Here is a 26692-nt window from a genome sequence, read left to right as displayed (position 1 = left end):
TTCACAAAGACCTTAAATATTGTAATACAGTATGGTAACTACCTTACACTTCTGTTCTTCCCTTAAAATAGATCTAAAAAATATTTGTGTGTAGAAAAATCTAGAGGTAAAATGCAAAAAGTACCTTAAATGAGATGTATTTTGTTAACAAGGAATTAATTGGACACATAATAACTTTCTGATCAAAGTGATTTGAGGGAGAACCATGGGGGTTTTATATTTTGAGAATGCAGAGTTAGCTGAGAGGAAATAAAATGCCTGCATTAAGTGTCCAGAATAGTCACAGATGTTCACATTGGGCGTAGGTTTGTTTCGCATGTCTAACTTAATTTATGTTGTCTTTCATTTTCTAAGACGGCCAGTGAATTAATTTTCCATGACATCCAGCTGAAATGCTCAATATTAGTGAAGAGCTCTGGCAGAGGAAGTTGCCTGAGCATTTCCATGCCCAATGCAGCAGTTTTCAGAACTTGCGGTCCAAATCTTCAGGTTCAGGATTTGTCTTGAATTCACGAACGTGCTGATTCCCAACCAGGCAGGATCAGTGCTATGAAACCACACCCTCCCTCTCCGAACAAGAAGTGGACATCTCAATAAGAAACCGAGCATGAAAACCTGGAGAGCTAGTAAGGGTTTTAGAAGGCTTTTTCTTAGCTTGCTATTAAGAACTTGGGTACGGACTCAATGTGCAAGTGTAGGATTTTCCAGTAGAGGGAGTCCATGTTGTTACAAAGAGAGAATGTGCCACTGTAATAAATGTACACCAAGAAAGCAGAATATTTTCTCTTTTTTTCTATGAGATATTAAATATTTTCAGTCCTCTGCTAAATATTGTTATTGTTATTATTGATAGTCTTGAGATGCAAACGGTATGATACAAGTTTGCTGCAGAACTAGCTTCTCAGGAAATGGTCTAATTGGGAAGCAATGGGCTGAACAAAATGCAATAGTCACAAAAGCTTAGACCCCCAAATGAAGAAATTTACAGTGAAATAGTATCTAGTGAAAATTCTCCAAAAGAATGTATGTTTCCAGAAAGACAGCATATGTTTTAACAAAAAAAAAGTAGTAGCAAGGATGCAGTCTATTGCAGACTATCAGGAGGACAGAACTTAATATAATCTCCAAGGCCAACTCTTGTAACACTTCAGTCTGCAGGAGCTATCAAGCACAAAGGAAGGATTTTAACCACTCAGAGGGTAAAAATATAACTAAATAAACATCAACCACCATGCTTAATTACACAAAACCAATTTAAAAGTAGAGACTTGAATACAAGAAACAGCCCCTTTTAATCTGCTTCTTAATAAGTTCATTCCCTCACATGGCAAGATGATGTTTGTGCCGTGCCAGTAAAGGTGAAGAGCTCCACCACCTTCAGGTGGAAGCTCCTCTGCTATTCTCGTGGATCCTGATAGCCTGCAAGGACTGTCTACTCTAGAAGTTCAAAGACTTTTTCATTTATTTCTTCCACCTGCGAGGCATCCTAAAGGAAAAAAACAGTAATAACAGCTACATTTTTTCCACTGGGCCAGATGGTGGCTGTGTACACCTCCTGGGCCCTGCTCATTCAGTCCACTCTCCTATCTCTTCCCTCAGACCAGCTTGAAGAGATACCTCACCAAGGCCCACAGGAACTGGAACAGACAATCCCATGGGGGAAGCAAGAAAAGCCTATTTGGGAGGAAAGGGTAAAACCCGGCAGAGAGGTGCTCTTTGAATGCAAATCTGTGAGATTAGCTTCCACGCCAAGTCTGAGCCTACAGCCAGCTAGATGTATCTATCTACAAACATACGATGAATGTAAGCATCCCTGTTTAGATTATGTTGAACATCCACAACTAAAAACATGAGCTCAACTGTCATCCATAAAGAAAAAAAAAAGCTTAATGTTACCAAATGTTAAGAAGTAGAAAAACCAGGACACTAAATCAGTGAAGAGTTTCAGCTGCAAAGTAAAACAAAACCCCAAAATACATTTTTGTGCAAGAAAGTCAAAACATATTAATAAGCAAGCATTTTGGTTTTGAAGTATTCTGTTTTAGTATGTATGTTCAGAAGAAAAAAGGCTGAAGAAAAGAAATAAATATTGTTTAGGATTGTAACAGCCATTTCATATGATCATATGACAAAAATGGATTTCCATTTCATAAGTAAACTAAATCCTTCTCATTCAGCTATTCTCTTAGGTCACTACAGTCCTTTTAAAGATCTCATGCTTAAAGAATACATTCATTTTTATGAAATACAGATTTTTTTTTTTAGTATTGGAAAATATACTTACTTTAACATTTGCTGTTGGGCAAGGACATACTCTGAACAACCACTTCGATACAGAAGTTGAGTGTTAGCTTGAACCCAGACCCAGTGATCTTCATTTGTTTGTACTTTGACTAGAGAAATGCCATTTTCTCCATTATTCTTTGCTATACAATTTAAAAGAAAATCTCTTTTAGTATTTTTTTTTACCTAAACTGTGGGTGAAAGTTCACAGGTTTGTTTGCTGCCCTAGAATCATCAGCATAGGCAAGTACAAGCTAAAAAATGTCACAAAACTAGGCAAATTACACTTAAAAAATAAAATTTGAAAAACCTAATGAGGCACTTAAACCATAACCAAGGATTTTCAGCATTACTAGTTCATTGTAATTTTTCCGTCTCAGTAGTAGTACTATACCAACAAGACAATGTTCATGAAAAATGAGGCTATGACAGAGGAATTATTTTAAAGAAGTTAAAGGTTTCCAGCAGGTATGACAGAAGGCTGACTAGAAGTTGTTGCCTATTGGGGTAAATTCACCATCAAAATTTTATCCATTGTAAAATCTGAAATACAGCATAGACTCTCATAATATTGCCACAGCCAAACACTGGAAAAGCATGAGTCAAAGCTGCAAGCAAATCATAAGTTTTAAAGACAATACATTCTAATTTTCCTCTGTTTTCTGATCTTTGGGGAAAACTAGCATCCAGTTTTCCTCAAAGAGGGATAGATATTAATTATTAAGTTTTTCACATTTTTAGGAAAACATACATTGAGTATTCTTATTTACTATGATTGTTTATACATCTGTAAACTTAGCATCACAGGATTTCTGACCACTCTGAAATAGCAGACTGATTCAGCACTATCTTTTGGGGTGGACAACTTTTTTTGCATTTTTTTAAAGAAGGGGTTTTAGAGAGCATTGAGACCAAAACCTGAAAAACCTAACAGGAGAAAAGAAAAGATAAGGTACTTTCTCCATAAACTTTATATAATCCAGAAGTACTTAGCAGACACACCTTTGATTTGGTTTTCAGCAATCTGTAACACATTAGTGAAAGCAGCACCTTCATGATGACTGTTTCTTCCATATAATTCTGCTGCTTCACACAGCCCTGAATTACCTTTGGAACTGGAGCTGTAAAGGACAAAAAATGTGGAAAATTCGTTTTCAGTGAATGACAACATAGTAGAATCACAGATGCTGAAAGATGTGATGTTCAAGCTGTTGACCATTAGCAAAGACTTATGGTTTAAATATATAGTAACCAACACTAAATAATTATCTGTTTCCTGCATCATTCGGTTGCTCAAACTAGTGTTTGACTGGAATTCTGTATTCAATTAAGAGGAATAGTTACATTTAGGAATATTCTGCTCATGAATTACTGTATCTGGAAAAATAAATTCAACTTGAATTGAGACAAATGCTGTTTATATTCTGCTCTGCCTATTCAAGGTATATTCAAGGTACATACATCACACTGACCAGCAATGCACTTAAGAGTTAGCATGACTTCAGTTTGCAATAATCATCACATGATTTTAATGGATTTCTTCCAATCTTTAGTTCAAAATGCATAGTAGGGCTTGGAAAGGGTGCAAAGTCCATAACAATGCTTTACAAATTTTTCTCTTTATTAAGGCCATAAAAAAAAATTACTATGTGAATTTGCCCACCATCCCTGGGTAGCATGCTTAAGGCCTGAACCAAAGGAAACACTGAAGTTAAATGCCCACTTCATTCTTGCAAAATCCTTGGCCACTGTCCAGTCAGTTAGTAAAACTTAAGTAAAGCACCTTTGTCCTAGAAGCTCAATTCTGGTCATCAATTAATTTCACCTGGGCCACTGAAAAACTAGCAAGTGGAAATAACTTTCCAACTCTACTCCAAAAGCCTGCATAGTCCATTATATCAGTCTTCCAGTAATTTAATTCCTGTCAAAAGGATGTATGTGCTAGCACCACATTACACATCTGGATAGTAAATCCACACATATATGAGCATATTCTAATTAAAAGCCAAATTATGATGCTGTCCGTCACACTGATGAGCATTTTGCTTCACAGCAATGGACCTCATTGTTGTAAGGTTATATTTAACCAAATAAGGGAAAACATAATCCTAGCCCCAGACATCAACTAAAATTCAATCACAGAAGAGTAACGAAAATAAGTGTTAGGAAGGAAATGAGTCTGTACACAATCTGTCCTGATCTTCTGTGATTGCTACCGAGTGATCAGCCCCAGGCCATTTAGTGCAATTGTAGACTTATGTGTTCATAAGCCTTCTGTTGTAAGATAAATACATACACCAAATACATCTCATTTGACTCTATGTGAACACCCACACACATGCACATTCATCTTTCTGAAGTGTTCCTTTTTCTTTGTTTTCTACCAAAATGCCCAAGTCCAAATAATTGTGCTATGAGAAGATACTGAAATTTGAAAACTCTCAGTAAAAATACTTTTTCTTTTCCACTTTTGCAACTAGTAGAATGACTTATTGCGTTGGTAACTTCTGAAGGTTAGGAAGATACCCTAACTTTCCAGTTTTTATATAATATTATATCTATATTAATATAATACTTAATAAGTATTATATATGAAGTACAATATATGATATGATATGATAATACATGATAGGATAACATAGTTATTATGTATTATATAGTTAAATCCAGATAAATTATTCACTCTTCTAAGGAAAAGTTTTAAAATGGAGAGTTATTTAGCCTGATTTGTGCTTTTTACGTGCTTAATAAACATAAAGCCCATAGTATACTTTACTAACTGCTAGAAGATTAATTTGAAAATACTTTGTATTCACTGCTGCTGCATCATCAGCTTTGTGTTTTGCTTTCACAAGCAGACTTTTCATCTTCATCTCTGTCACCGAAGGGAGCAGAAGTGGTACCACTATGCAAAATAAGGACAGCTGAGGTGGCAGTACTGTTCCTGATGAGGACTTCTTCCTTTGTCCAAAAAGAAACTTCAGTTTGCCTTGGAACTGCATTGTCTGTTATACAAAAAAACAATAGAATTATCCTAAGCATTTAGTGTATAAACATTTAAAATGCTAATACAACCTATGGACCGTGTTGCTTAATGCCAAAACCAGTCTTGAAACAGGGAGAAAAACTAGGAATTTCATTACCTTCGTACAATTTAAACATGCCATTTTAGAGGCGTGGTGAGTGGAGGTACTGTCAATAGTAAAATGAGACATTTGAGGCTGTTTTTTGTTTTTTTCTCTCCTGTGTACTTGAAGTTCTGCATTCTGTTCTGTTCGCCAAGATGGGCAGCATATAGTGGTGCAAATAGCTGTTTCCCCTGTGCCTCACTCTGAAGCTGGAACTATTATTTTTCCATGCTCTGTTCTCTCCAGTGAGATGGTTCCTGAGTTTCTTTCCTCTTGCCCTGCAGTTTCTCTGAGAAGTATATGGACTGGCACAACCCAAGGGCTGTGCAGGCAGACACCAAGGGAGAAGATATGCCCAAGATAGCCAGACACAAAGTACGTAGCTTGGAAGGAACCATCCATCCCTGCCTCAAATCTCCATATAATCAGAAAGCAGAGATCAAGTTAATAGCAAGCTGCTGCCTCTCGGTGAAAAACTTACCTACCACAAAATGAACAGAGAAAAATCAGTCCATTTGAGTTGGGCATTTTCCAGAGCTACAAGATTAAAACAGGGATGCAGAAATGACTAACTGGTATGGCTGTGTTCAGACCCATAGTCTTCCAGCAAATGAGCATCTGAGACAGAAGTTGCATTTCCCTGTCTCATGCTGATCCTCTCATTTTCTTTGCATGTGCCGTACTTTGTCATAAGAAGAAACAGCATTGGTCTTTACTAAGCAAATGGGGAAGTGATTTCTAGAAATGAGCCACTCCTAGTAAGGATATTTGAGAAGCGTGTGACAGACTTTCTAATTTTGGTTTTTATTATTAAAGGACCCTTTGCAAAAGGGGAAAATGGATCATTATTATTCCTGTTCCTTAAAGTAAATACTTTGTGCCCAAATGTTAACTGTTGAAACTCAGGCTTGCCACCCTTGTGCTAGGCCCAGTACAAATCGAGGACAGATATGTCCAAAAGAGCTTAAAACATAGAAGTTTACGGATTCTTTCAATTTCAAATATTACAACACTCTTTTCTCCCATCACTCTTTATACATATTAATAAATGTCTTTAGATGTTTGTTGTTAGTGCACAGCAAATGAAAAATAACCTGTCCATGGCCCTCCACAATATTTATGTTGAAAAATTTTTCATACAAAGTAATTAAAATCTAGTATGTCATGACTACAGTTCTCTACGTGAAATTATACTTACAAGGAAGCCAGAAGTACTGTCCAACAAGCAGCGAACTCGACAGATGAAACAACGAGTTAAGAAGGAAGAATAATCTGTTGTCATGCTGTCATTCTCTTGTGCTTTAAACAATTTACTGAGAATATATTCTTCTCCTAGGAACAACAGTGGAGGCAATATATATCAGATCACACTAAGAAAGAATGAAAATGTTCTGTAGCCAATTGAAGAAGCTGTTATGGAAATTGCTAAAAATTACTTTATGGAAGGGTGAATATTAAATTGTATTATGTATAGATACATCTGCACATGCTCTACCAAAAGAAAAAAGAAAAGCTCTACAATGGGATTCAGGTGAGTTTCTTCAGAAACTTTGACTTTTTTATTTCCTGAGGTTTTGTGATTTTTAATGATGCGAAGCAGGATAACAGATGTTGCTGGTTTTGAGATTAGAGATCACAGAAAATACATTAGAAAGAGGAACAAAGTAAGGAAAAATGCTAATGCAAGAACAAAAACGAACAAATGAACAGTGGCTGATTAGCTAATGTTCAGCTATTTTTGATTTTTCATGAAGCATTTTCCAGTTTTGGACTACAAGTGCATAGCTTTTGAAATACTTATTTTCCAAAAGACACAAGTATTTGTACAGAAGTATGAACTCAGGAACTGAAATTCTCCACTGTATGTATTAGGACAAAAATTCCAAATATTTGTAACTTTTTATAGTTTGAAATACTCGGGCACATTGTTTAGTTTGTCTTCTGTGTACCTCCTACAAAATCTTGCTAAGTTCCTCAGATATCTGTAAGACTCTTGCAAAACATAGAAACTGCAAGAAATTCTACCAGAGTTTTGTGAGCGTGTTCCTGAGGACTTCAGAAAAACTACTGAAGGATTTCTTGCAAGTTTCTCCCCACCCATCTGGAGACTGCGCTTCCTCAATTTCTTTCCTCAATTACTTCCTCACCTTCTGGTGAAATGCATACATTTTACTGGGATCACTAATTCTTTATAAAGTTAACAATTTCAACCCCATTGTAATTTCTGTAGTCGTGATTTCAGCCTAACGCCTCATGTAGGAGAAACCTTGAGCACACGTATCCACCTGCCATCCTAGGGAAATAGAGCCTCACAGGAAAAACTGCATTGCTAAACCTACTTGTTCTTCTGAAGACTCCTGTCTACATAATTTTGCATAGGAAAACAAATGGCAGAAAGTGATGTTGCCACTGTGGTACTGTACAGAAACATTTTGCATGGGATGTTTTTGCATTAATGAGAGGAATACTAATGTCCTGATCAGTGAGAACAAAAGGTTGGTAGGATGAACACTGATGCTGTTCATTCTGCATGGGTAAGAATATCCGTAGGTACATTAGTCAGAGAAGAATAAAGGAAACATCAACTTTGCAGCCTCAGTGGCACATGCTACCTTATAAATTTCAAGGATCAGAAAGAAACATCATCTATGGGATGGTAATGTTATAAATGGCCACTATGCAGCTTTCTAGTGAAGAATCTCACTTGACATGGAACAGACATAGGCATAGATGGGAGTGCAATTCTACATCTGTACAGTGGTGCCTATGTTTCCAATCAACATATACAGTCCCACCTGTTTCTGTCTGTAGTTGCTGTCCAGACAACATCTGGGGAGGATTCATGGCCCAGTGCAGTTGTCTACAGAAATCCTGGCGATCATCCACGTGAATGTAATCATATATGTTTTGGTGCATTACATCAGTCTGAAACAATTACAACAAGGAATGTTTAATTTGTAAGTGTAGTGGGGCAGACACTTATCTTTAGGTTGATACTTTCCTTAAAATAATGACTGTTGTGGGATACCTTCAGAGCAAAGATTGATTGAGGAAAGTTATTTCAGAGGCCCCTCTTTTTCAACATCTGCTTTTTGACTTCACATCCTAAGATGGTTCTTCTTATTCTTAACTCTTTTGTGCATATGCAAATGTGAGTCATAAAAAAGTCCAACTGGCAGCCAGTGACTAGTGGCATCCCCCAGGGATTGATGCTCGACCAGCCCTGTTTAATTTCTTGATTAGTAAATGATGGGATAGAGTGCACTCTCAGCAGGTTTGCAGAGGGTACCAACTGGGGAGAGCAGGACAGCCACTCAGACCTTGACAGGCTGTAAAAATGGTCTTGACAGGAACTTCAGAAAGTTCAACAAAGGCAAAGTTCTCTCTAATTCTGGGTACCCCAGGAAAAGAAAGATACTAGCATACCGAAGTGAGCCCAGGAGAGCACTTAAGAGGGCTGGAGCACATGACGTATCAGGAGAGGAGGGAAGAACAGGGTTTGTTCAGCCTTAAGAAGAGAAAACTTCAGGAAGAACTTACTGCTGTCTACATCAACCAAACGAGCGGGTGTAGAGAAGACAAAGCCCGACTCTTCTCAGAAGAACAAAGTGGGAGGACAAGAAGCCACAGACACAAGTTGAAACATGGGAAACTGGGACTTGATGTAAGCAAAAAAAATTTACAGTCAGGGTGGAACAGGGTGGAACACTGGAACAGGTCTTCCAGAGGGGTCACAGAAATGCAAAACTTGACTAGATGAGTCCCAGATCAACTTGCTCTAACTGGATCTGCTTTGAGCAGAAGGTTGGACTAGATGACGTCCAGAGGTCCTTTCCAACTACATGGTTCTGTTATTCTGCGACTTTACAATATATTTATTATATACAGGCAACCAGTCTAGAATAGCAGCATCTTATACTGAAATTGAAAGGAAACTTTTAGCTAAATCTTATTTTTATAATAGATCATGTTTCTGTCATCTCCACCCTTCAGATCACAAAAAAAAAGAAAATTAGTCTGAAATGGCATAGTAAAACAATTTCAGTAATAGTGTATGTCTAATCAGCAGTAGAAGGATAAGGTGAAACAACAGAGTGCTGCATTTTAGAAAGTCAGTTAGGAGGAGTGACTACAAGAAAGTCATTACAATGACAATGACTAAGTATTCTAATTATTTGTTAATATATTTACCTGATGAAACCCTAGATAGTCCACAATCGTAGATGATGCATAAAATATCATTCCATCTGCACTCACCACCAACGCAAAACCGTTCAGTGACTAAAGAAGGGAAAATAAAATAATTAAGAAGAGTAAAATGGGTATAAAATGTAATAATTTTAAGAATATTCTAGATATGAAAAAATCACTCTGCAAAAAAGTTGGACATCAGATTTTTGCAGAAAGGCATTTTTTTCCTAATAAGAAAAATGAGTAACAATCTGGAACATGCTTTTTTCCTTTTTTAAAAAAGTTAGGATAGCTAATTACAGTGTAACTACCATATTACATTGCTAGTTTATTATCTACTTTAAATTTTATTTTGTCATTAATTCATATAATTAAAAGTTTAATAGCAAGTGTCAGCTAGGGTTTCTTTGCTTTTAATTTAAAACATCACATTCTGTAATAATTGCTTTGAATTTATATGCATTGATACATGTAGATAATATAACAATCTCTAACAAGAAAATTAAATGCATGTGCTGTTGTAGCTATGACTTTAAAACTGGATGCATATTTTAAAGTATGGCTATTTTCTTAAGCTTCTATAAAAATACATATGTATCATAATTGCATAAATGCAATGAATATAAAAAGTAGGCAATAAATACTTCACTGATATAGACCAATGTTTAGTCTAGAAAAAAGCTAAATTAATTCTCATAGATTCAGTGATGCAAGGAAAGCAACCAGAGAAATCCAAAAATAAAAGTAAGGATTAAATGAAATACATGACATAAACTTTAAGATCCATCATGCTGCATGCAGACTGACTAATTTTGCCTCTCTTCCCTTGATAAAGATTCAGTAACATATCTTCACTCCAGCAGGCTTGCATTCCAAGGTAGTTTAGATGATCCTTTCATGTGATGGTTTTGAGGTCTTTTGAGATTACAGTTCAAATAGCTGCTGATGAAATACTGCTATATTATTATTATCCTTGCTTCACCTTTTTCTCAATTTACTGTTGTAGCGATGTGCCTACTAATCCTGCGTTAATCCCAAAGCACAATGAGGGCAGATTTTCAATTGCTCAGTAACCAGATACACTGACATATTTTTGTGAGTTTGGTTCTCTTTTTGGTTCCTAAATAAGGACCAGATTTCCAAGACTGCTCGAAGCCTGTTCCCACTGTGACAATGGTGGGCAGAATTTCAAGAGTTCAGTGCACAATAGGCCGACCTCCTCAGAAGATTTGGCCCCAATCATAAATGTGGAGCACCTTTGCAAACATGGCCCAGTGGGGCCATACATGGCCAGGGGCTCTGCGCCTCGAACAACCTGTAAAATGGTGACTGGAGAAATCTAGGGGAGAGACTGCAATGGCCCACCTATGTTTGGAAAGAGCTATAGCTGCAACTGATTCAATCAAGTCAATGCTAACCATGAGTCATTGCTAAGAATAGTCAAGGACGAATCATGTTCAGCTCCAGGTCAGCTCCATAAATACAGATCCTTTCCAGAATAAGTGTTATCTCTGCCTAGTTGGGTTTGTGTTGAACACTAGTTATCCCTGTCGACTCTTCAAGCAGAAGGAGTTGCTGGACTGGTGTTAATTTCTGCTCTAAATAATGCCCAAATTCATCCCAGCACCTCACCAACCAGAAGATGGTGTGTCAAGATTTCTACATCTTCATATCTGTGCCTTTCACTGTGCTGAAAAGAGCCTCCATAGATGGCATCTGTCATACCCATTTCCAATGTCAAGTGGAGACAAGAAAACATTTTTGGCATCTTGTCTCTTTGGACACTTCACAGCAATGAAACCATCAGTGATGTGATGTTAGGAATTTTATTACATTTTGAACATCTGGCAGACCTTTTAATTTGGACAGACTAAAAATTTCCATAAAGATAACCGTAAGAAATTTAAGAGAGCTCCTTCATGTCTGTGGCTGTTACCATGCACGTTCGAAAAGACCTCCAGTCCTGCCCATGCAGCCAGGGCAAGTAGAAATTAAGAACATTAAAGAAATGTTTTTAATTACAGAAATGTCCTTAACCTATGCAAACTAATGCACCAAGCCCTATCTGGAAAGGCTTAAAAAATGAACACAAGATCTGAATATGATCAAAGAATCTCACACAGTACCATGCTGAACATCCTTAAAATGTGCCTTCCATTGTCCTGCAGGCAAGCTGGAATTTTTCAGCCCCTGTAGGAAATAGCTGGGGACCACCTGCCTTTGCCAAGGATTGCTTTTATGAATCAAGAAATACATACCCCTATTCAAAAATTAATCGCCTTCATCCAGCATACTGGTACATACTCTTTAGGCCTAGACACATACCCTAAGAAATCAGTCTTTAAAAACCGTAAAACTTGCTTCCTCACAGTGGAAGATGGGCAGGGTTTTCTTTACACAAGTTTTTCTTCCACAGAGTCAGAGTCAGGCTGGACCAGGTGCAGCAGTTTGTAAAAATGAGAAGGGGAAACGGGACCAGGAGTGTTTCTAAGGGTTCAGATCAGTGGACTGGCAACTACATTTTTGAGGTTGGAGGAGGTATTAAGGAGGAGTGGGAGGGAACAAGAGGAAAGAAGTGGAGGAAAAGTTCAAGGAGCTCTATGTTTAGGTGAAGGCAGAAACAAGTATGGATTTGTGGGAGGTATGTAAATGAAGAGAATTACAAACTCCCCCTGCTTTGTTTTTGTTTTATTCTCAAAATACTGATGTCCTTTTCTGAGTTAAGATCTCTTAACTAAGCATTGCCTGGTTTTCATGACCCCAAACGCAGACATCAGATGCTCTGCCCTGCAGGCAGGAAAAGCAAAACCCACTTTGGTGCAACAACAACTTTTGTGGAGCCACATGAATCTACTGAGGATTAACACAAATTCCATGTGTCTAAACCTCATTTTAGCTGGGAAACCTGCTGCTTCAACCACACTAAAAAGAGACAAGCTGGACATGAAGTAAAACTTCATAATCAGTGAGTCTTACCCATGACTGCAAATTTTTCTCTTTTCTCAGTACTACCCTAAAGTGCCGTTCAGTGTGAAACCTGACATCTGTAGCACAGAGGACTCTGAATAGAGTCAGAGTTGGGCTGAGATTTATACTTTTCTTGCCTACTTACCACAGCTGGGGAAAAGGAGGAGAGTGTTTGTTAGCACAGATCCGGTACCCCAGAAGTAGGTAGTAGCGATGGCAAATTAGTAGGAAAAGACCTCTTCTGACCTCTCAGATAAATCTCTTGGGTATCATATGCAACTCCATACTCAAGCCCTTTACAGTAACACTGCATAAAGATTTTCCATTATTCTGGCCAGAATCCTGGTGATTTGTTAGACTGAGTGGAAGAGAGAGACGGCTTCAGTCCATGAGAACGAACAAAAACTGTTCCCAGCTTTTTTGTTCTGTTACTGCTCTCACATTAAGCAGGACAACAAAGTATATGGCTCCACTTACAATTTTAAACATTCTCAGTTACTGAAATAAAATTCTCAGCGATAGCTTTCTCTCGTTCCCAGTGAACGGGAGGCTGCACTGGTGTGCTGTGTCAGAACCACAGCCGCCGTCTGCCTGGGCTACCGATAACCGGGGGGGAGGAAAAGGAGAAGAGGACCCATGCCTCAAACCCATGCAGTTCTCGCTCCCTAATCTAAGCACATGTCTGCCCAAAACACAGAGAGGACATCACAGAGAAGGAAAGGCAGGTCTCCTCATTTCACTTTGTTCCTTTCAGTAGAAATAATAGAAAGCCTAAAATAGGGCTCTTGGATTTAGAGGAGGAAATAACTGAACTCCACGGCTCAATGTTGATGTTATTTGCTTTGTGTATAACTGATGTGTTTTAATCAATAAAGCCCACTTGCATCCTATCACAATTTTTAGCAATTTGCATATACTTACACAAGCACCCAGGGACACACTCACATATAGAATCACACACACACAAAGATATTAGCGTGGACATGAAAACTTTTGCAACAAAACCCAACTAACTTCAAATTTGCAAAATATACATGGTTGTAAACTGCCATTTGGTAAACCATATGGATTCAATGACAGATGGAATTTCTAATCCAGGATAATAGCTGAAACATGTGAGACAGACTTAAGTATGTATTGTGAACATTTGTTTGTTTGTATTTTGCTTTTGAAAAACACTTACATGAGTTTTCTACATTGTACTTAAAAAATGAAATAACTTTTTTTTTTCCCAAATGGAAAAAAAAAAAAAAAAGAGCTTGGCACCAGACAGGGGCCTGTGTTCTTTTGAAAAAACATGTACATCCAATTATGTACTCACGAAAAGCTGCACCTGCTACTGAAACAAAAAACAATTAATCTGTCAGTTCAAAGAAACTACGACATTATTCTGGTGCCCGCAGTAGCTGTGAGATGAAAGTTATCAGTTCCTTCCATTAAGAAGTTTTTGAAACATTATTAGTCAAGAGGTTCTCTTTGGGAACGAAGGCAAATATTTTGAGGAAGATAGGACTTCCTTTGGCAAGATCCTTTATATATCCTGATATTTTTTCTGGTCCCATAGCAGAAAATCAGCCAGCAAATACTTCAAAGATATTTTGGTCAAGGTCATGGCATAGTAAAAATAAGAAGGGGAGGGGGGGAAAAAAAAAAAAGAGAGAGAGAACAAGTTCCAAGCCACATTTCTCTTATTACTCTTCCTTGAAATAAAGGAAAATTCACTAGCATTAGGTCTCCAGAGACCATGTTACTATGGTTACTAAAGTACAACAGTCAAGGCCTGCAGCCATGCCTTGCTTTGAACAGATTTTCAAGTCACGCAACTTGGGTACTAAATTTCCAGGGTCAGTTGGCTCGCAGTTTATCTGGAACAGCTTCATTTAATAGTGGATCGCTGGGTTTTTGCACCCTATCTGGGAGGGGACCATTTTCTGGTGATCTAAATAAGTAGCTATTTTAAAACTCTGGAAATTATATACTCGTTCATGTCTTACGAATATTAGGAGGAAAATGCAGACAGTTAATGTGTCTTCTGTCTTTAACTGTATTGTTTAGTGAACCAGTATTTCTTTCCACTGGTGTTTTTAGGACTCATAATTGCCCTTCTCAAAAATTCCTCTGGAATCCCTGAGGTTCTCTTTATAAACCAAGAAAAAAATGAAACTCTTACAGAACCCTGAAATAAAACCCCGCATAAAAGACTATTCAGAAATATCGTATCTGGTGACATCAGAATGTGGCCTTTGCTCAACAAGTACAGTATCTCTTAGCCCTCTGGACTCTTATGTATTTCTCTGGTATCTACAAAGCAACTTCAAAAGGAATATTTCTGTGAGTAAGCACTATTTCGTGCGAAGGGGGAGTGGCAGAATTGGTTTTAGCATTCAGTTTTGATCAAAGGCTTGCATGTACTGCTTAGTTTTCAGGCAAAAGAAACAAAACAGAAGATGAATTTCCATCATTTGAGCCAGGGGAGGAAGTAAATCCTACAGGCTGAAGCCTACAGCCATGAGTTTATATGGGAAGCCTTTCGGAGGGAAAGTGTTCAATCTGATTGATCAGTTATCATAGACAGCAGAGATGTTTCTTTTCAAATAAAAAGAAATACATATATATGACCATTATGCCCCTTTCACTCTTCTTGTCTTCCCAGATATAACAAAGTTCACAGTCCTGCCTGTCTCCTTGAGCCTGGATATCACTTCAGGCTCCTTAAAGACAGCACAGAAATTCAGCATCTAGTGCTGCACTACCCAGAGCAGGGCCTGGCAACATTTTCAAAGATCATTCACATTGCCAGAAGAATTTGAGCCCTGGCCCTCCCATTTACTGTCGGAGGGAACAGCTATGCCATCTGAAAGGCATGGATGATTATGAGCCATTCAGCTGGACAAATTTCTCATTATTCCGTTTTTCAGTATCCTGTCACTTCCACCAAAGAATTAGGGCAACTTTGAAGATACTTGTTTATATATGTGTCTTCAGTCTAACAAGGGAGCTGGAATGCTGTGGCTTCTCAAGAGGCAGCAGACAAAACTGGCCTCCTGGAAATCAGTTAGGAAAATGTAAGTCATTGGGCTCTGGTAATTGTAAGCTATAAACTTTCAAGAAAACATAGTAGTTCCCGGGAGGGTGAGATTGTAATGTGTGCACACACGTAAACGCATTTTAAATCATGGTGATATTTTTTATACGCTTGATATGTAGTAAGTATTGGACACAACCAACAACAACTTTGCCTTTAGAGTTGTTTTGATTGCATGATGCAAAATTGTAAATGTAGTTTTTCTTCCCTTATACTTTCCTTCCAAGCTAAGCTTTTGTAACAAAGCTTGCTTAGTCTGCGTCAAGTTCTTGGGGTAGGGCCTCTCTTCTTTACTATATGCACGAACCGCTGGCCTCCGATGAGCCCGGAGCCTCAAAACCAACCACTCTGCCCAAGATGGTGCTGAGAAAGAAGAGCTGTATGCAGACTGATCTGAAGCATCGTTTGACTTTGTATGTGCAGAAAGTTGATGTGGTGCACTCTAGAAAGGGATACATGCTAACTGAATCCCATTGTTTTCACAAGTACTAAACCCTGGAAATGAGAATACAGACCGTGCTTCCAGAGTGGAGCACTACGAGCGACTAACAGCTTAAGAACAGGTTAGGGAACGTTTTGTTGCTGCAAAAGTGAATTCACGGGTGACACCAAACACCTCAGTACAAATTTGTTATATGGCATGTTTGTTCAGAATAAATTATTAGCGCCAACAATGCTTGTTATTGATGGTAAGGTTTGGTGGATTTTTTCATGTCTAATTGTAAAAAATCCATGATTCTTTTCTTTGCATTACCAATTAGGATTTCATATGGGAAGTGAGTATATGAATACTACCAGAGATTAATGGACATTACACAAGTACTGGAGGCTATTTATAGTACTCTAAGGAAGAAGAATATTCAAATCATTAATTCTAAAAATGTCAGAAAAAAGCACATTTTATTTATTAATACATAGATACATGTATCATGATTACTGGATATGCTCGTGAGTGCTTGGATGAGTAACGTGTCATTTACCTTAGCAATTATCATGAAAGGATAGGGAAGTATGACATAATCTTGTATATCTTTTCCTTTAGCCCCCTCATTAACCATGATGATGAATTTAAAATTATGCTCTAACAGTAATGGAACCCTACTGCCAATCCTCTTTCACAAATACTATGCCCTGGACTGCACTTGGAAATAGAAAAAAATCTTTGTATTGATTTATGCAGTTTCTCATTTCACTTCCACAAAAGCAGATGTTGTATTCACAGATGGAAGCAAAGCTGGGGCAATATCGTATCTTCAGTGCAAGTTCAGCCCGTCATTCTTTCTGAGTTCTGCAGCTGCTCTGGGCTTTTCAGTCTTCTCTTCAACAATTTCAATATAGAAAATGCAAGCCTGATTAATTCCATTTGAGAAGACTAAAATGAAACATTAATTGCTCGCTACTCTGCACTTGTAATAACAAATTCAGTTAGGTAGCCTTTGCAATAACAAATGTAGTAAGATTGCCCATTATCTTCCACAGAAATAACTTACTGAAAAGAGTCTTGAGTAATATTTATCCAACATGTTGGACAATTAGACATATGTAAGTACCAAACGTCTGGAATTTTTTTCAGTGTTATTTACATGTAAGTGCATCAAGTCCTGAAGTGAAGAAGCCATCATAATATTCCATCCACAGCTGACTTTTATTTGTACTTGCAAACTGTTTAAGAGCATGAATGGCAGACATCTCTTTCTGTAAGGAATCAAAACCTAAGAGAGACAATGTTGTAGCCTATATACTGTAAACAGAATGTGATGTCCTAATTTCAGAGCGCTACTTTTCTGTGTATTCAGCACTATATATCACATTTTCTAACACAGAACCATTTCAGGGGGTGGGGGGAAAAGCAAAACAATCTGTATTTCACATTCTGTTCAATAATATATGCCAAACCAGCTTTTTTAAACACCCTTTCAGGTCAGTGGATTTTTTAGGGAGTGTGGCATTTCTGAATTTGACTCTGGGAACAGTCTTACTGTGCTAGTTATCATCTTTTGTATGTTTTGTATCCTGTAAGTATCCTGTATAAAACACACCCTATTCCACACTGGCAGCAAGTGTGAATTCTGCTATTAATGTGTTAGGCTGACCCAGAGAGGTAAGCAACACTTTCTCTAACCTAGATATCAAGTGGGTGACAGTAGAAGGTCTAGAAAGAGGTAAGGATGGAAAGTTAGAGACAACTCTAACCAGCAGCAACGACTGCAAATCTTGAGCTGAGTTATAGACTAGATGAACCCATCCCCAAGGCCCTTCTGCAAGCCCCTGCCTTAGTTTGAGTAGACATTTGTTTCCTTATTGCTAAAAAAAGCTCAGTCTCTGTTACTGGAGAATTCTGGGGTTACTGCAGTACTGGGAGGAGGGGAGAAGGCATACATGTTGGGGAAAATGCCTGCTGTTGGCCACCATCAGTTTTTTGCAGTTAGGAATTCCTGTAAGGACTGCAATTACAGTGGGATACAAAAACTATCTCATTTTTCTTTTTTTCTACTCATAAAATGTCAGGGACAGTTAAAATCAGAATGATGGTGATTTCTCTTGAAGTTCTTGGAACAGGAACAGAACTATTTGAAGGGTGCCTATCTGTCCTCCTGTCTCCAAATCAATACTATGTCCTTGCTAATTGGAAACAGTACATTTAATGGTCAACATCATGCTTTTTAATAGCAGTTTTCTTTTCAGTTCAAACCCATCAAATAACATATTCAAGTTTTATTAACTGAGGTAAGCAAAAAGTAGAATTGAAATGTACTCAGTATTTCTAGTAAAATATGTAAGTTTTTCTTTTGAAACCTTCATAACAACAAAACAAAATCACTGCAAATTTGCAAAAATTCTTAAGACAACACACAATCTTGCCTGGACCTGCTTTCTTGCTTGTCAATTCACTTTACTGAGAAGATAGCAAGGCTGCAGCTCATTAGCTTTTCTGCATTGAGAATGAGGAATATACTGTAAGCAAGTGCCAGCTGTAAATACAGATTAGGCGACTAATTTATAATTTCACTTCAGCCAGTTGAAGACCAGTTAAACAACGTAAGATTGCAATTATCTATCCTAATAGACAGGCATTATTTAAAGTGTATTTCTATTTCTTTTGAGGTGGTTTTTTTTTCAATACATGACTTTGCCATCTTTAAAAACAGGACACTTCCCCAAAGGCAAACACTCATAAAGAAACTTGCATGGAAGGAACAGTGTGTTATGATTGCCTTCGTTACTTGAATGCAAGAAGTCCAGCTCTAGTAGCAGACTAAATCCTGACGCATCTATAAGATGCAGTGCTCACATACAGATATTGAACCTATTGATTGGCGAGAACGCTTGCTAAGGGTTAGCTCTGAAGTCAGTGAGAAAAAAACCTAACTGAGCTGAAACAGGAGAATATATTTTGCTGGGGAGGAAGTCACACGGCCACTGGACCGTCTCCAGAGGCACCGAAATAGCCCAAGCAGGAACAGAGGAAGCGGCTGGGAAAAGTGAGCTCGGGTGGAGTTGGCTGTGATGAACAGTCTGGAGACAGCAACAGCGATCTTAAATTCGGATCCACATCTGGTCTGTGCCCGAAGCTTATTGATTCTTTACCTTGATGCTGCTGATGGACAGCTTCTCTGTTCACCGGTACACCTAAAATTTCTCAGCTAGGCCTCCTCATATGACAGCGGGTTTGCCTCTTCCCCGACAAACGGAAGCCAACTTTTCTGATGCCACTGCAAACCAGAGAGAATGCTGTCTCTCCTCGCTATACACCTGCGCTGGCTGCCTGCTCCCCCTTCTCTATCACATTAAACATAAGCTGCGTGTCGTGATTTTCCAGTCTGCTCACAGCTTCCTCCCCTCAATCATAATCTGTCATTTCATGTGGGAGAAGCTAAGTACTAACTCTAATCAGTCCAACATGTTACCCGTACCCATATGCAAGAACTGAAAACAAGCACTCAATGGTGTTTCCCTTTTTGCTAAAAGGCTCCATGCAAGCCTCTGCTGGGGTACCTGATTTTTCTCCTTCAAATCCCTCCTTAAAACTCTTGCAAAAGTCCTGGCAAAGGTCAAACTGCTCATACGCTATGAGTACCGGCAATCGTGGTTACCATTTTGTTCATTATTTCCACACACTGTGTTGCTCATCGAAATGCATCTTTCATCATTTGTCTCCTATTTAGGCTGCAAATCTGAAGGGAGGGGATCACATCTTTTTGTTTTGCTCTGCCCCCTTGTCAAGCTGGAGGGTGCCACCACCTGTATTTCAGAAACCTCAGTGCTGTGGCAGCATCGTGATTGTTACAGTCGTAACAGTAGCACTAAGGACTGGAGGAGAGAGCAAACAGTATATAGAGGTCACAGGCTTTTCTGTCCAGATTTGTTTGAGAAGAAAAAAAAAAAGAAGAAATAAATAAGCAAGAACATTAGTTATTTGTTTAAAGGGCATCAGAAAGGATGTTTTTTGCACAAAGTTGTGGCCATGCAAAATTTCAAATCTGGATTTTAGAAATATGCCTATTTGCAAAGAAAAAAAAGGGACCAGGGCCTCTGAAATGTTTCTTTGTGTTTTGCCTGTGCCTGGCAAGAAGAAAGTGAATGTACGCATGTGATAAAACGGCAAGTTACTCCTGACCCCATTTATGGCTTTTTTTTTCATGGATAAGTTCTCTGTAAGTCATCCCAAGTGACTAATGTCAACTTAAATCATGTCATCTAAATTACTGGGAGAAGGTTCATGTTTGAAAACAAAGGAAAGCAAAGGCGTTGTTTGGGTAACTTTTAAATGTTGTATTAACTGAAAAAGAAAATGCACTGAGACTATGAGCTTTTTATGAGAACTTCCTATTTTGATGGCCCCATTTTAAACCAGTAGATTAAAAGGTGAAGCACTGTATCATCATCTAACAGGATTTACTTTAGAAGGACTGTACTAAGAGAGTCAGCACCACTGGAAGCTGAAAAGGAATTCAAGACCAGAATAAATCAAAAAGTCTCTCTCTACCAGCTTTTGATTTCTGAAGTCTGTGCCTCGGTCATAGCCCCATATAACAACCATGCACTTTTGTCCGACTCCAAATTTTCCTTTTCAAGTTTAAATTAAAAAATAACAGGAAGAGAAAAATCTCTTGCTCTCAGACTAAAATTCAAACTGGAGTACCTTTTTCAAGAGCACAGTTTTATCAAGCACTGATTACATAAATCAGTTTGGAAGGAGGAAGTGGAATTACACTAACAAGTTTAAAAAAATTACAGGAAACCAAGTGGGAAAAGAGTTTCCTATGTTATTTCCTTACGCAGAGTGAAGAACAGCACCAATAGGATGTTTTCTAATGTATCATTTTCCAACTCCCTTGGAATGAAACTTGAACTCTAGTTCAAGCTGTTAGTAGAGGCCACCTGGAAATACCTTTCAGTGCCAAAATGTGCCCATACACCTCTCTGTTCAAAGTAACTCCCAGAAACCTCATTATTAGCAGCCACTTTTAAGGTAACAACATAATGTTAAACAATATGCTTCAAGCTTGCATTGTATCAAATCCTGAATCCTTTCCTTAGATAAAAAGTCTGACTTTCATTAGTTTTGATTAAGAAGACTTGGGCTCTATTTGGTATTAAAGCTAATGGAAAAAAGTCTCACTGACTTCAGTGGGAACTACCAAGCAAGAACCAAAATTTCCTATTCACAATAGTGCCCAAATCTGTGATATGGAACTAAGAAATCATATACAAAGGACTTGTCTGTGTGATAAACTGCCTATACCTGATTATGCTATTGCTTTGCACCAACAGTCATTTTCCAAGCACAAATGCTGCTGGCTCAGAAGCTAGATCTCTGAATTGCCTCACTAGTCATGTTGCTCACAACTCAAATCAGCAAAATTTGCAAAAAAAAAAAATTAGCAAATCTGCTAAATGGTAGAAGAAAAGCATTCCTACAAAACACGGAAGCTCAGTTTGAAAAATCCAGCTTTAGATGATTATGTAGTTTATGTAATGAAACTAAGATTATTGATACCAGTGGAGAATTATAAGGGCCGCACCACCAAACCTAGCTTTAACTGTTTTTCTCCACTTCTGAAGACAGACATGATTTTGAAGAAGTTTTTTTTTTTTTCTTTAAAATAAAAGACCATATGTCTGTGATTTTAAGACATTTCTTAAGATGCCAGGCAGCTTGACAGTCTTTGTCTAAAAATTTTAATACGTAAGTTGTAATTGTAGTACTATTTAGGAAGGGTGGAGAATGAGACTTTGCCATAGATTAATATAAAAAATTTCAATAATTTGCTTTTTCTGCCATTGGTGAAAACTAAGAGGTCTGTCCTGTGTTTGGCTGGAAGAAACGAGGAGAGTCCTCATATGCACGAGGAGAGTCCAAAGGATTCAGCAGCATGGTGCTAAGCATGCACATTGAGTGCACAGGTCTCCTGGACATAGTCTCCTGACATGCTAAAATGAATAAAGATTGGCATAGTTACCACCAGATGCTCCGGAAGGGTGGGGTGGGCTGCAGAACCAGGGAGGTGCAGCTGTTCCCACTGAAAGAGCAGGTGTTTTCAGCATCTGAGCAATGTTGTGGGAGGCTTTCGTAAGGGACCCTGTTATCACTCTGAACTACATACAGAAAAATAGGCTATGGGTTTTTTTTTCTTCAGCGTGCAGACATGTTGAGCCTGCAACCACCCTACTGGGTTGTAATTCAAATTATGCCTGAAAGGTCCTTGCATTTCTTGCTCCCATGCATGGGTTTTATAGTGAAATAGCAACAAAATCCAATACCTTGTTATTCAGCCATATGTCATTATTTGTTTTCAGCAGGAGAAAGGTAACTTGGGCATCCATAGCTAACTATCTCTGCTCAGGAGGAGTAAATGTACAGTGTCACTGAATAAGAGACATCAGGATGGTATGATGACTGGCATCTTCAGTGCAGCCATAAACAAAAACATGAGACAAAACCACAGAAATGTGATTCTTGTGCCCTGAAGCCTTTAGAGTGGAGGACTCATGTGGAAATCTGTCTGTGAACTGGGCAAAAGAGTGGCTTGGAACATTCTGAAAACAACATGGATCTTCTCTGAAGGAGTGTGACCCGCCAGTGAGCATGGAAATGACAGAATAGGCCAGGTCTGGCCTTTTATCAGTATTTATCAGAGAGATGGGGCATGACAGAACCAGGCAGTCTTATACCATTAGCATCTGTTTGGGGGCTGCCTGGATCATCCGGATTTCTTTTTAATTTTTGTGACAATTTGGGTATAAAACACTGTTATCACACCTGAAAAGAAGTATGTCCAGTACATCTGGGGACAGAGATACCAGAAATCCTATCCTGCAGCCTACAACAGCAGAATGGAAGACCAACAGACATAACAAAGAAGGAAAGAAAGCTCATCAAGACATCTCCTTCAGCAGCAAGGGTTGAGACAGAAATTTGAACATCAGTGATTCTTCCATAATGACCAGAAAAACTGCAGGACTAACTGTGTGGCGGTCAATAAAGTTCAAGTGACAATTTTAGCAGGGTGCTGCTTAGTATGTGGGTGATGATTATGCAAGAAGTGGTGTCAGTGGTGATGATGGGGCCACTGCCTGACTGCATGTCATTGAGAAAACAAGTCCAGAGAGGGCCTCCCTCTTGACAACAGACACACAATTCTTCCGATAGGATAGTATAACGTGAAAATTACACATGCATTTGGGATGAAGAATTACCTGCACAACAGTGTAGACTCTGAGTCTGGACTTGAGACTGTGAATGCAGCATAGCTGGGGGGAAGAGTAGGAGGTGGCTAACAGCCATGAGATGATTATTGCAATCAAGGCTATTGCCTAGATACCCACCAGTGAGTCATTCGTATTTTTCCAAGTCACCATTTTATTGTGTTTCTCCACCCCATCACCCCATAAATTCTATCTGGATTTATTGACTGCCAGTACAATTTATTTTCACACTTTTCTGGTTACAGGTTTGGCCCAGTGTTCCTTAAGTATTCAGTAACAGGCTTCAGAAACTGAATGTATCCCTTTTCTGCCAGAAGGCACGTGGCACAAGGGTTGCAATACCACCTGTCTTCAAAAATATTTTGAAAGTACAAAGTTAAAAGTCATTACTGCAGTCAAACTCTTGCAGTCTGAAGTCTCCAAGGAGACCAAAGATTGCAATGATGGCGTATACTCAAAAAGACCGTTAATAAAATTGGACTTTGGTTCTTAGAGCTTTGTCTGTCTTCCCTCCAAAGGGAAACAAAGATGGCAAGAAAAGACTCTCTTATCCAGAAGTGTTCTTAAAGCTCTGGAAGAAATTATTTAGATACCTGCTGTACTCCACTAAAAAGTCTTTGATAAACTGGTATCATTGTTTATTCTGTTATTGCTGATGAAAGCTATTTGATTATAGCTGTAAAAAATCTCCATAAAATCTTAAATAAAAAACACATGTTGTGGCAGAGGCCTTTAGAAATAAGAAACATTTTAAACATACTTTGAAGACAGCCTAATGCCATTGTTTTCTTTCAAGCTGAAAGGGGAAGTACTGCATTGTTCAAGACTCAAGAGCCACAGATACATTATTTACCAGTAATTAGGGTTCTTGTTATTCCATATTTCTATCTATACATAGAGCACAGTGATCATACCCACTAGGAAAAAAAATGCAATTATCCCTGGTTTTCCATTAACATTGCAGTCAGGGACAGCATTATTCACACATACTTTAGTGATTCAGGTTATTCTGGTTTGTATTATAAAAAGCATCTAGGTGAGGTTGCACAGTGCAAGGTGGTGTCACAAGAAGGAAGGCGGCTTTTGACAACTGAAAAATATCTTTTGAGAACCAATAAAGTGGCCAGTTTCACAAGTCAAGATACAAAGCAGAGCAACCGCCAGCAAGACTGTTTACTTCTCCTTGGAAGGAATTACAAATGCAACTATTTAGTTAAAACCCCACAGTCCCTAATAACCAACATGGTGAATTTGGTTGAACAACAAAAAAACCCACTTTTCTTCATATGCCATGGCCACTGAATGAGCATCCGAGCCAAACTCAGTCCCCAGGAAACGTTCCCGGCAAGCCCTAAGGAAAATTCACCCTCTTATTCTAGGTCAGACATGCCCATAAATGAAGCCTGGTGAATACATTCATATTAACATGCACTTAATCATCCAGTTTATGATCCAATTAAGTATGATCCACGATAAAATATCTCCCATATATTCAAAAGGAATGTGACTTCTATATACCGCGTAGTAAGCAGACCGTTAGCATATTCAATAATATTAGTCTCTTGTAGCCTACCTGAAATTACGTATCAGTGTTCTCTCCATGTGCTCATAGCAGCAGGGCTGCTGTTTGAAGATCCTTAATGATTGTAACTTGTGGGCATGTAATATACACCCAACAAAACATAGACTAAAGATAGGAGAGCCTCATTAAAAATTATATACTCACCATATTTATCATTTATTGTACACACTGTACTCCCTATTCATTGGGAATGGAAATGATTGCAAATAATACCTGACAGCCAAACATCTCGTTTTGGCGCTAGCACTAACTAATCAGATGCCTCTGTGTTACTTGCTTTGAAATACAAAATTAAAATCTTCTGAAGTATTAAGAGGAAGGAAAGCAGGGTGTCGGTTTCCATTCCATAGACTTGAACAACTTATGATATTGGATCCCATGATAAAATGTCTTTTTTCTTTAACAGTATATAGCATTTATTTGCTGGAGGCTACTATTTAAGTTACATTTACGTCTATCTCAGAGCTGTCATTAAAACACAATTTTTATACCATGAATATCATCCTATCCAAAACATCTATACTTATGTAGTCTTAATCACATAGGAATTTCCAAGGACCTCAGTGTATAAAAGGTATTATTACATCATGTGTTTGAAATGCAGATGTATCTGGGATGGACTGCTGTGCTCTAGCTGGTTCAGTAGTTCACAGCAGTATTAATTCTTCACCCAGATTAATGGATCCAACTCTCAGTAATGGTATGGCCCCTTTATGCTTCTCTGCCAATATAAAGTCATCCTAAAGGGGATAAAAATACATAGAAGGACTAACTTCTGCAGACACAGCTTCCCTCAGAGCACAGAGTTGAGGAAGTAGGATAAATTAAAATATCCTAGAATAATCTTACCTCAGATCAGAAACCAGGCAAGCTCCTGTTGGCACCCTCAAAAATATGCGCCAAGTAAAATAAATCTCCACTATCACTCCAAGTGAAAAAGAACTGTGAACTGGCCTACCGAGGTTCACTGGTAATTTCAAGAATGCAGGGATGCAAGGTAGAATTGCCCAAACAGAGACTGACCAGGACTATCACGACTGCTAGTTTCGCTCTTGCAAGAAGCACTCACAAGTGTGATTCTTAGATGACTCACACCAAGACTGACCGTTTGTTCAAAGTTGCCACAAAGCATTAACCTGAATATATAGTCAAACTGAATAAATTAGAGCCAGAAAAGACAGCATTTTTTCACTCACTTCTAGTAGAAGTCCACCTTCTTGTACAGCAGTCTTGTTAGATATATTGTCTTCTTTTATCATTTGGCCAACTTGCTTCTTAAAGTGCTTTTCTTGAATGGCTGTTGGAAAGAGTTATTATCAATTTAGAAATCATAACAATTAGGACCACTAAACTAGAATTCTTATTTAGGCACTTAACATGCATTGATTTAATTGGGAGTTACTGTCTTTGTGGTCTGGATCTCAGTTACGGACAACTTTCTTCTGCTGTGAGGGAGATAGATACATATTTGGCAGTCCAGATGTTTTTTATATGAAATATCTATCACATTTTTTTTAAACATATTTTTTCCATTAGCGTACTCTACATAAAGCAACAACCAAAACCCACAGGAAAGAAACAAAAGAAAGTTAGCAAGTTGTTTTGTTTATAAAAATATGTATTATGACAATATAAAGAAAAGCCTATATAGCTCAGAAGACAAGGGACTGAAATAAATTTCTTATTTTCAGTGTTGACCTTCTTGGCATCAGATCATCTTCAATCTCACTTTACCTTATTCATGAC

At 38.2% G+C, this 26692-nt stretch overlaps 1 protein-coding gene across 1 annotated transcript in view; it reads right to left on the bottom strand.

Annotated features, from left to right (window-relative positions):
- The window catches only part of AHRR (aryl hydrocarbon receptor repressor), a 67346-nt gene that overhangs the window by 1392 nt on the left and 39262 nt on the right, over nt 1–26692 (bottom strand). Inside the window, exons 3-9 of the mRNA XM_009813830.2 lie at nt 26143–26243; nt 9603–9692; nt 8207–8336; nt 6610–6743; nt 5089–5288; nt 3286–3404; nt 2285–2426 (exon numbers count right to left, since the gene is read on the bottom strand). Coding sequence (XP_009812132.2) covers nt 2285–2426; nt 3286–3404; nt 5089–5288; nt 6610–6743; nt 8207–8336; nt 9603–9692; nt 26143–26243 — 916 coding nt within the window. The remainder of the gene's footprint in view (nt 1–2284; nt 2427–3285; nt 3405–5088; nt 5289–6609; nt 6744–8206; nt 8337–9602; nt 9693–26142; nt 26244–26692) is intronic.

Source organism: Gavia stellata, chromosome 3 (assembly GCF_030936135.1).
Source record: "Gavia stellata isolate bGavSte3 chromosome 3, bGavSte3.hap2, whole genome shotgun sequence".
NCBI classification, from domain to species: Eukaryota; Metazoa; Chordata; class Aves; order Gaviiformes; family Gaviidae; genus Gavia; species Gavia stellata.
This window is presented reverse-complemented; position numbering and strand designations above follow the sequence as displayed.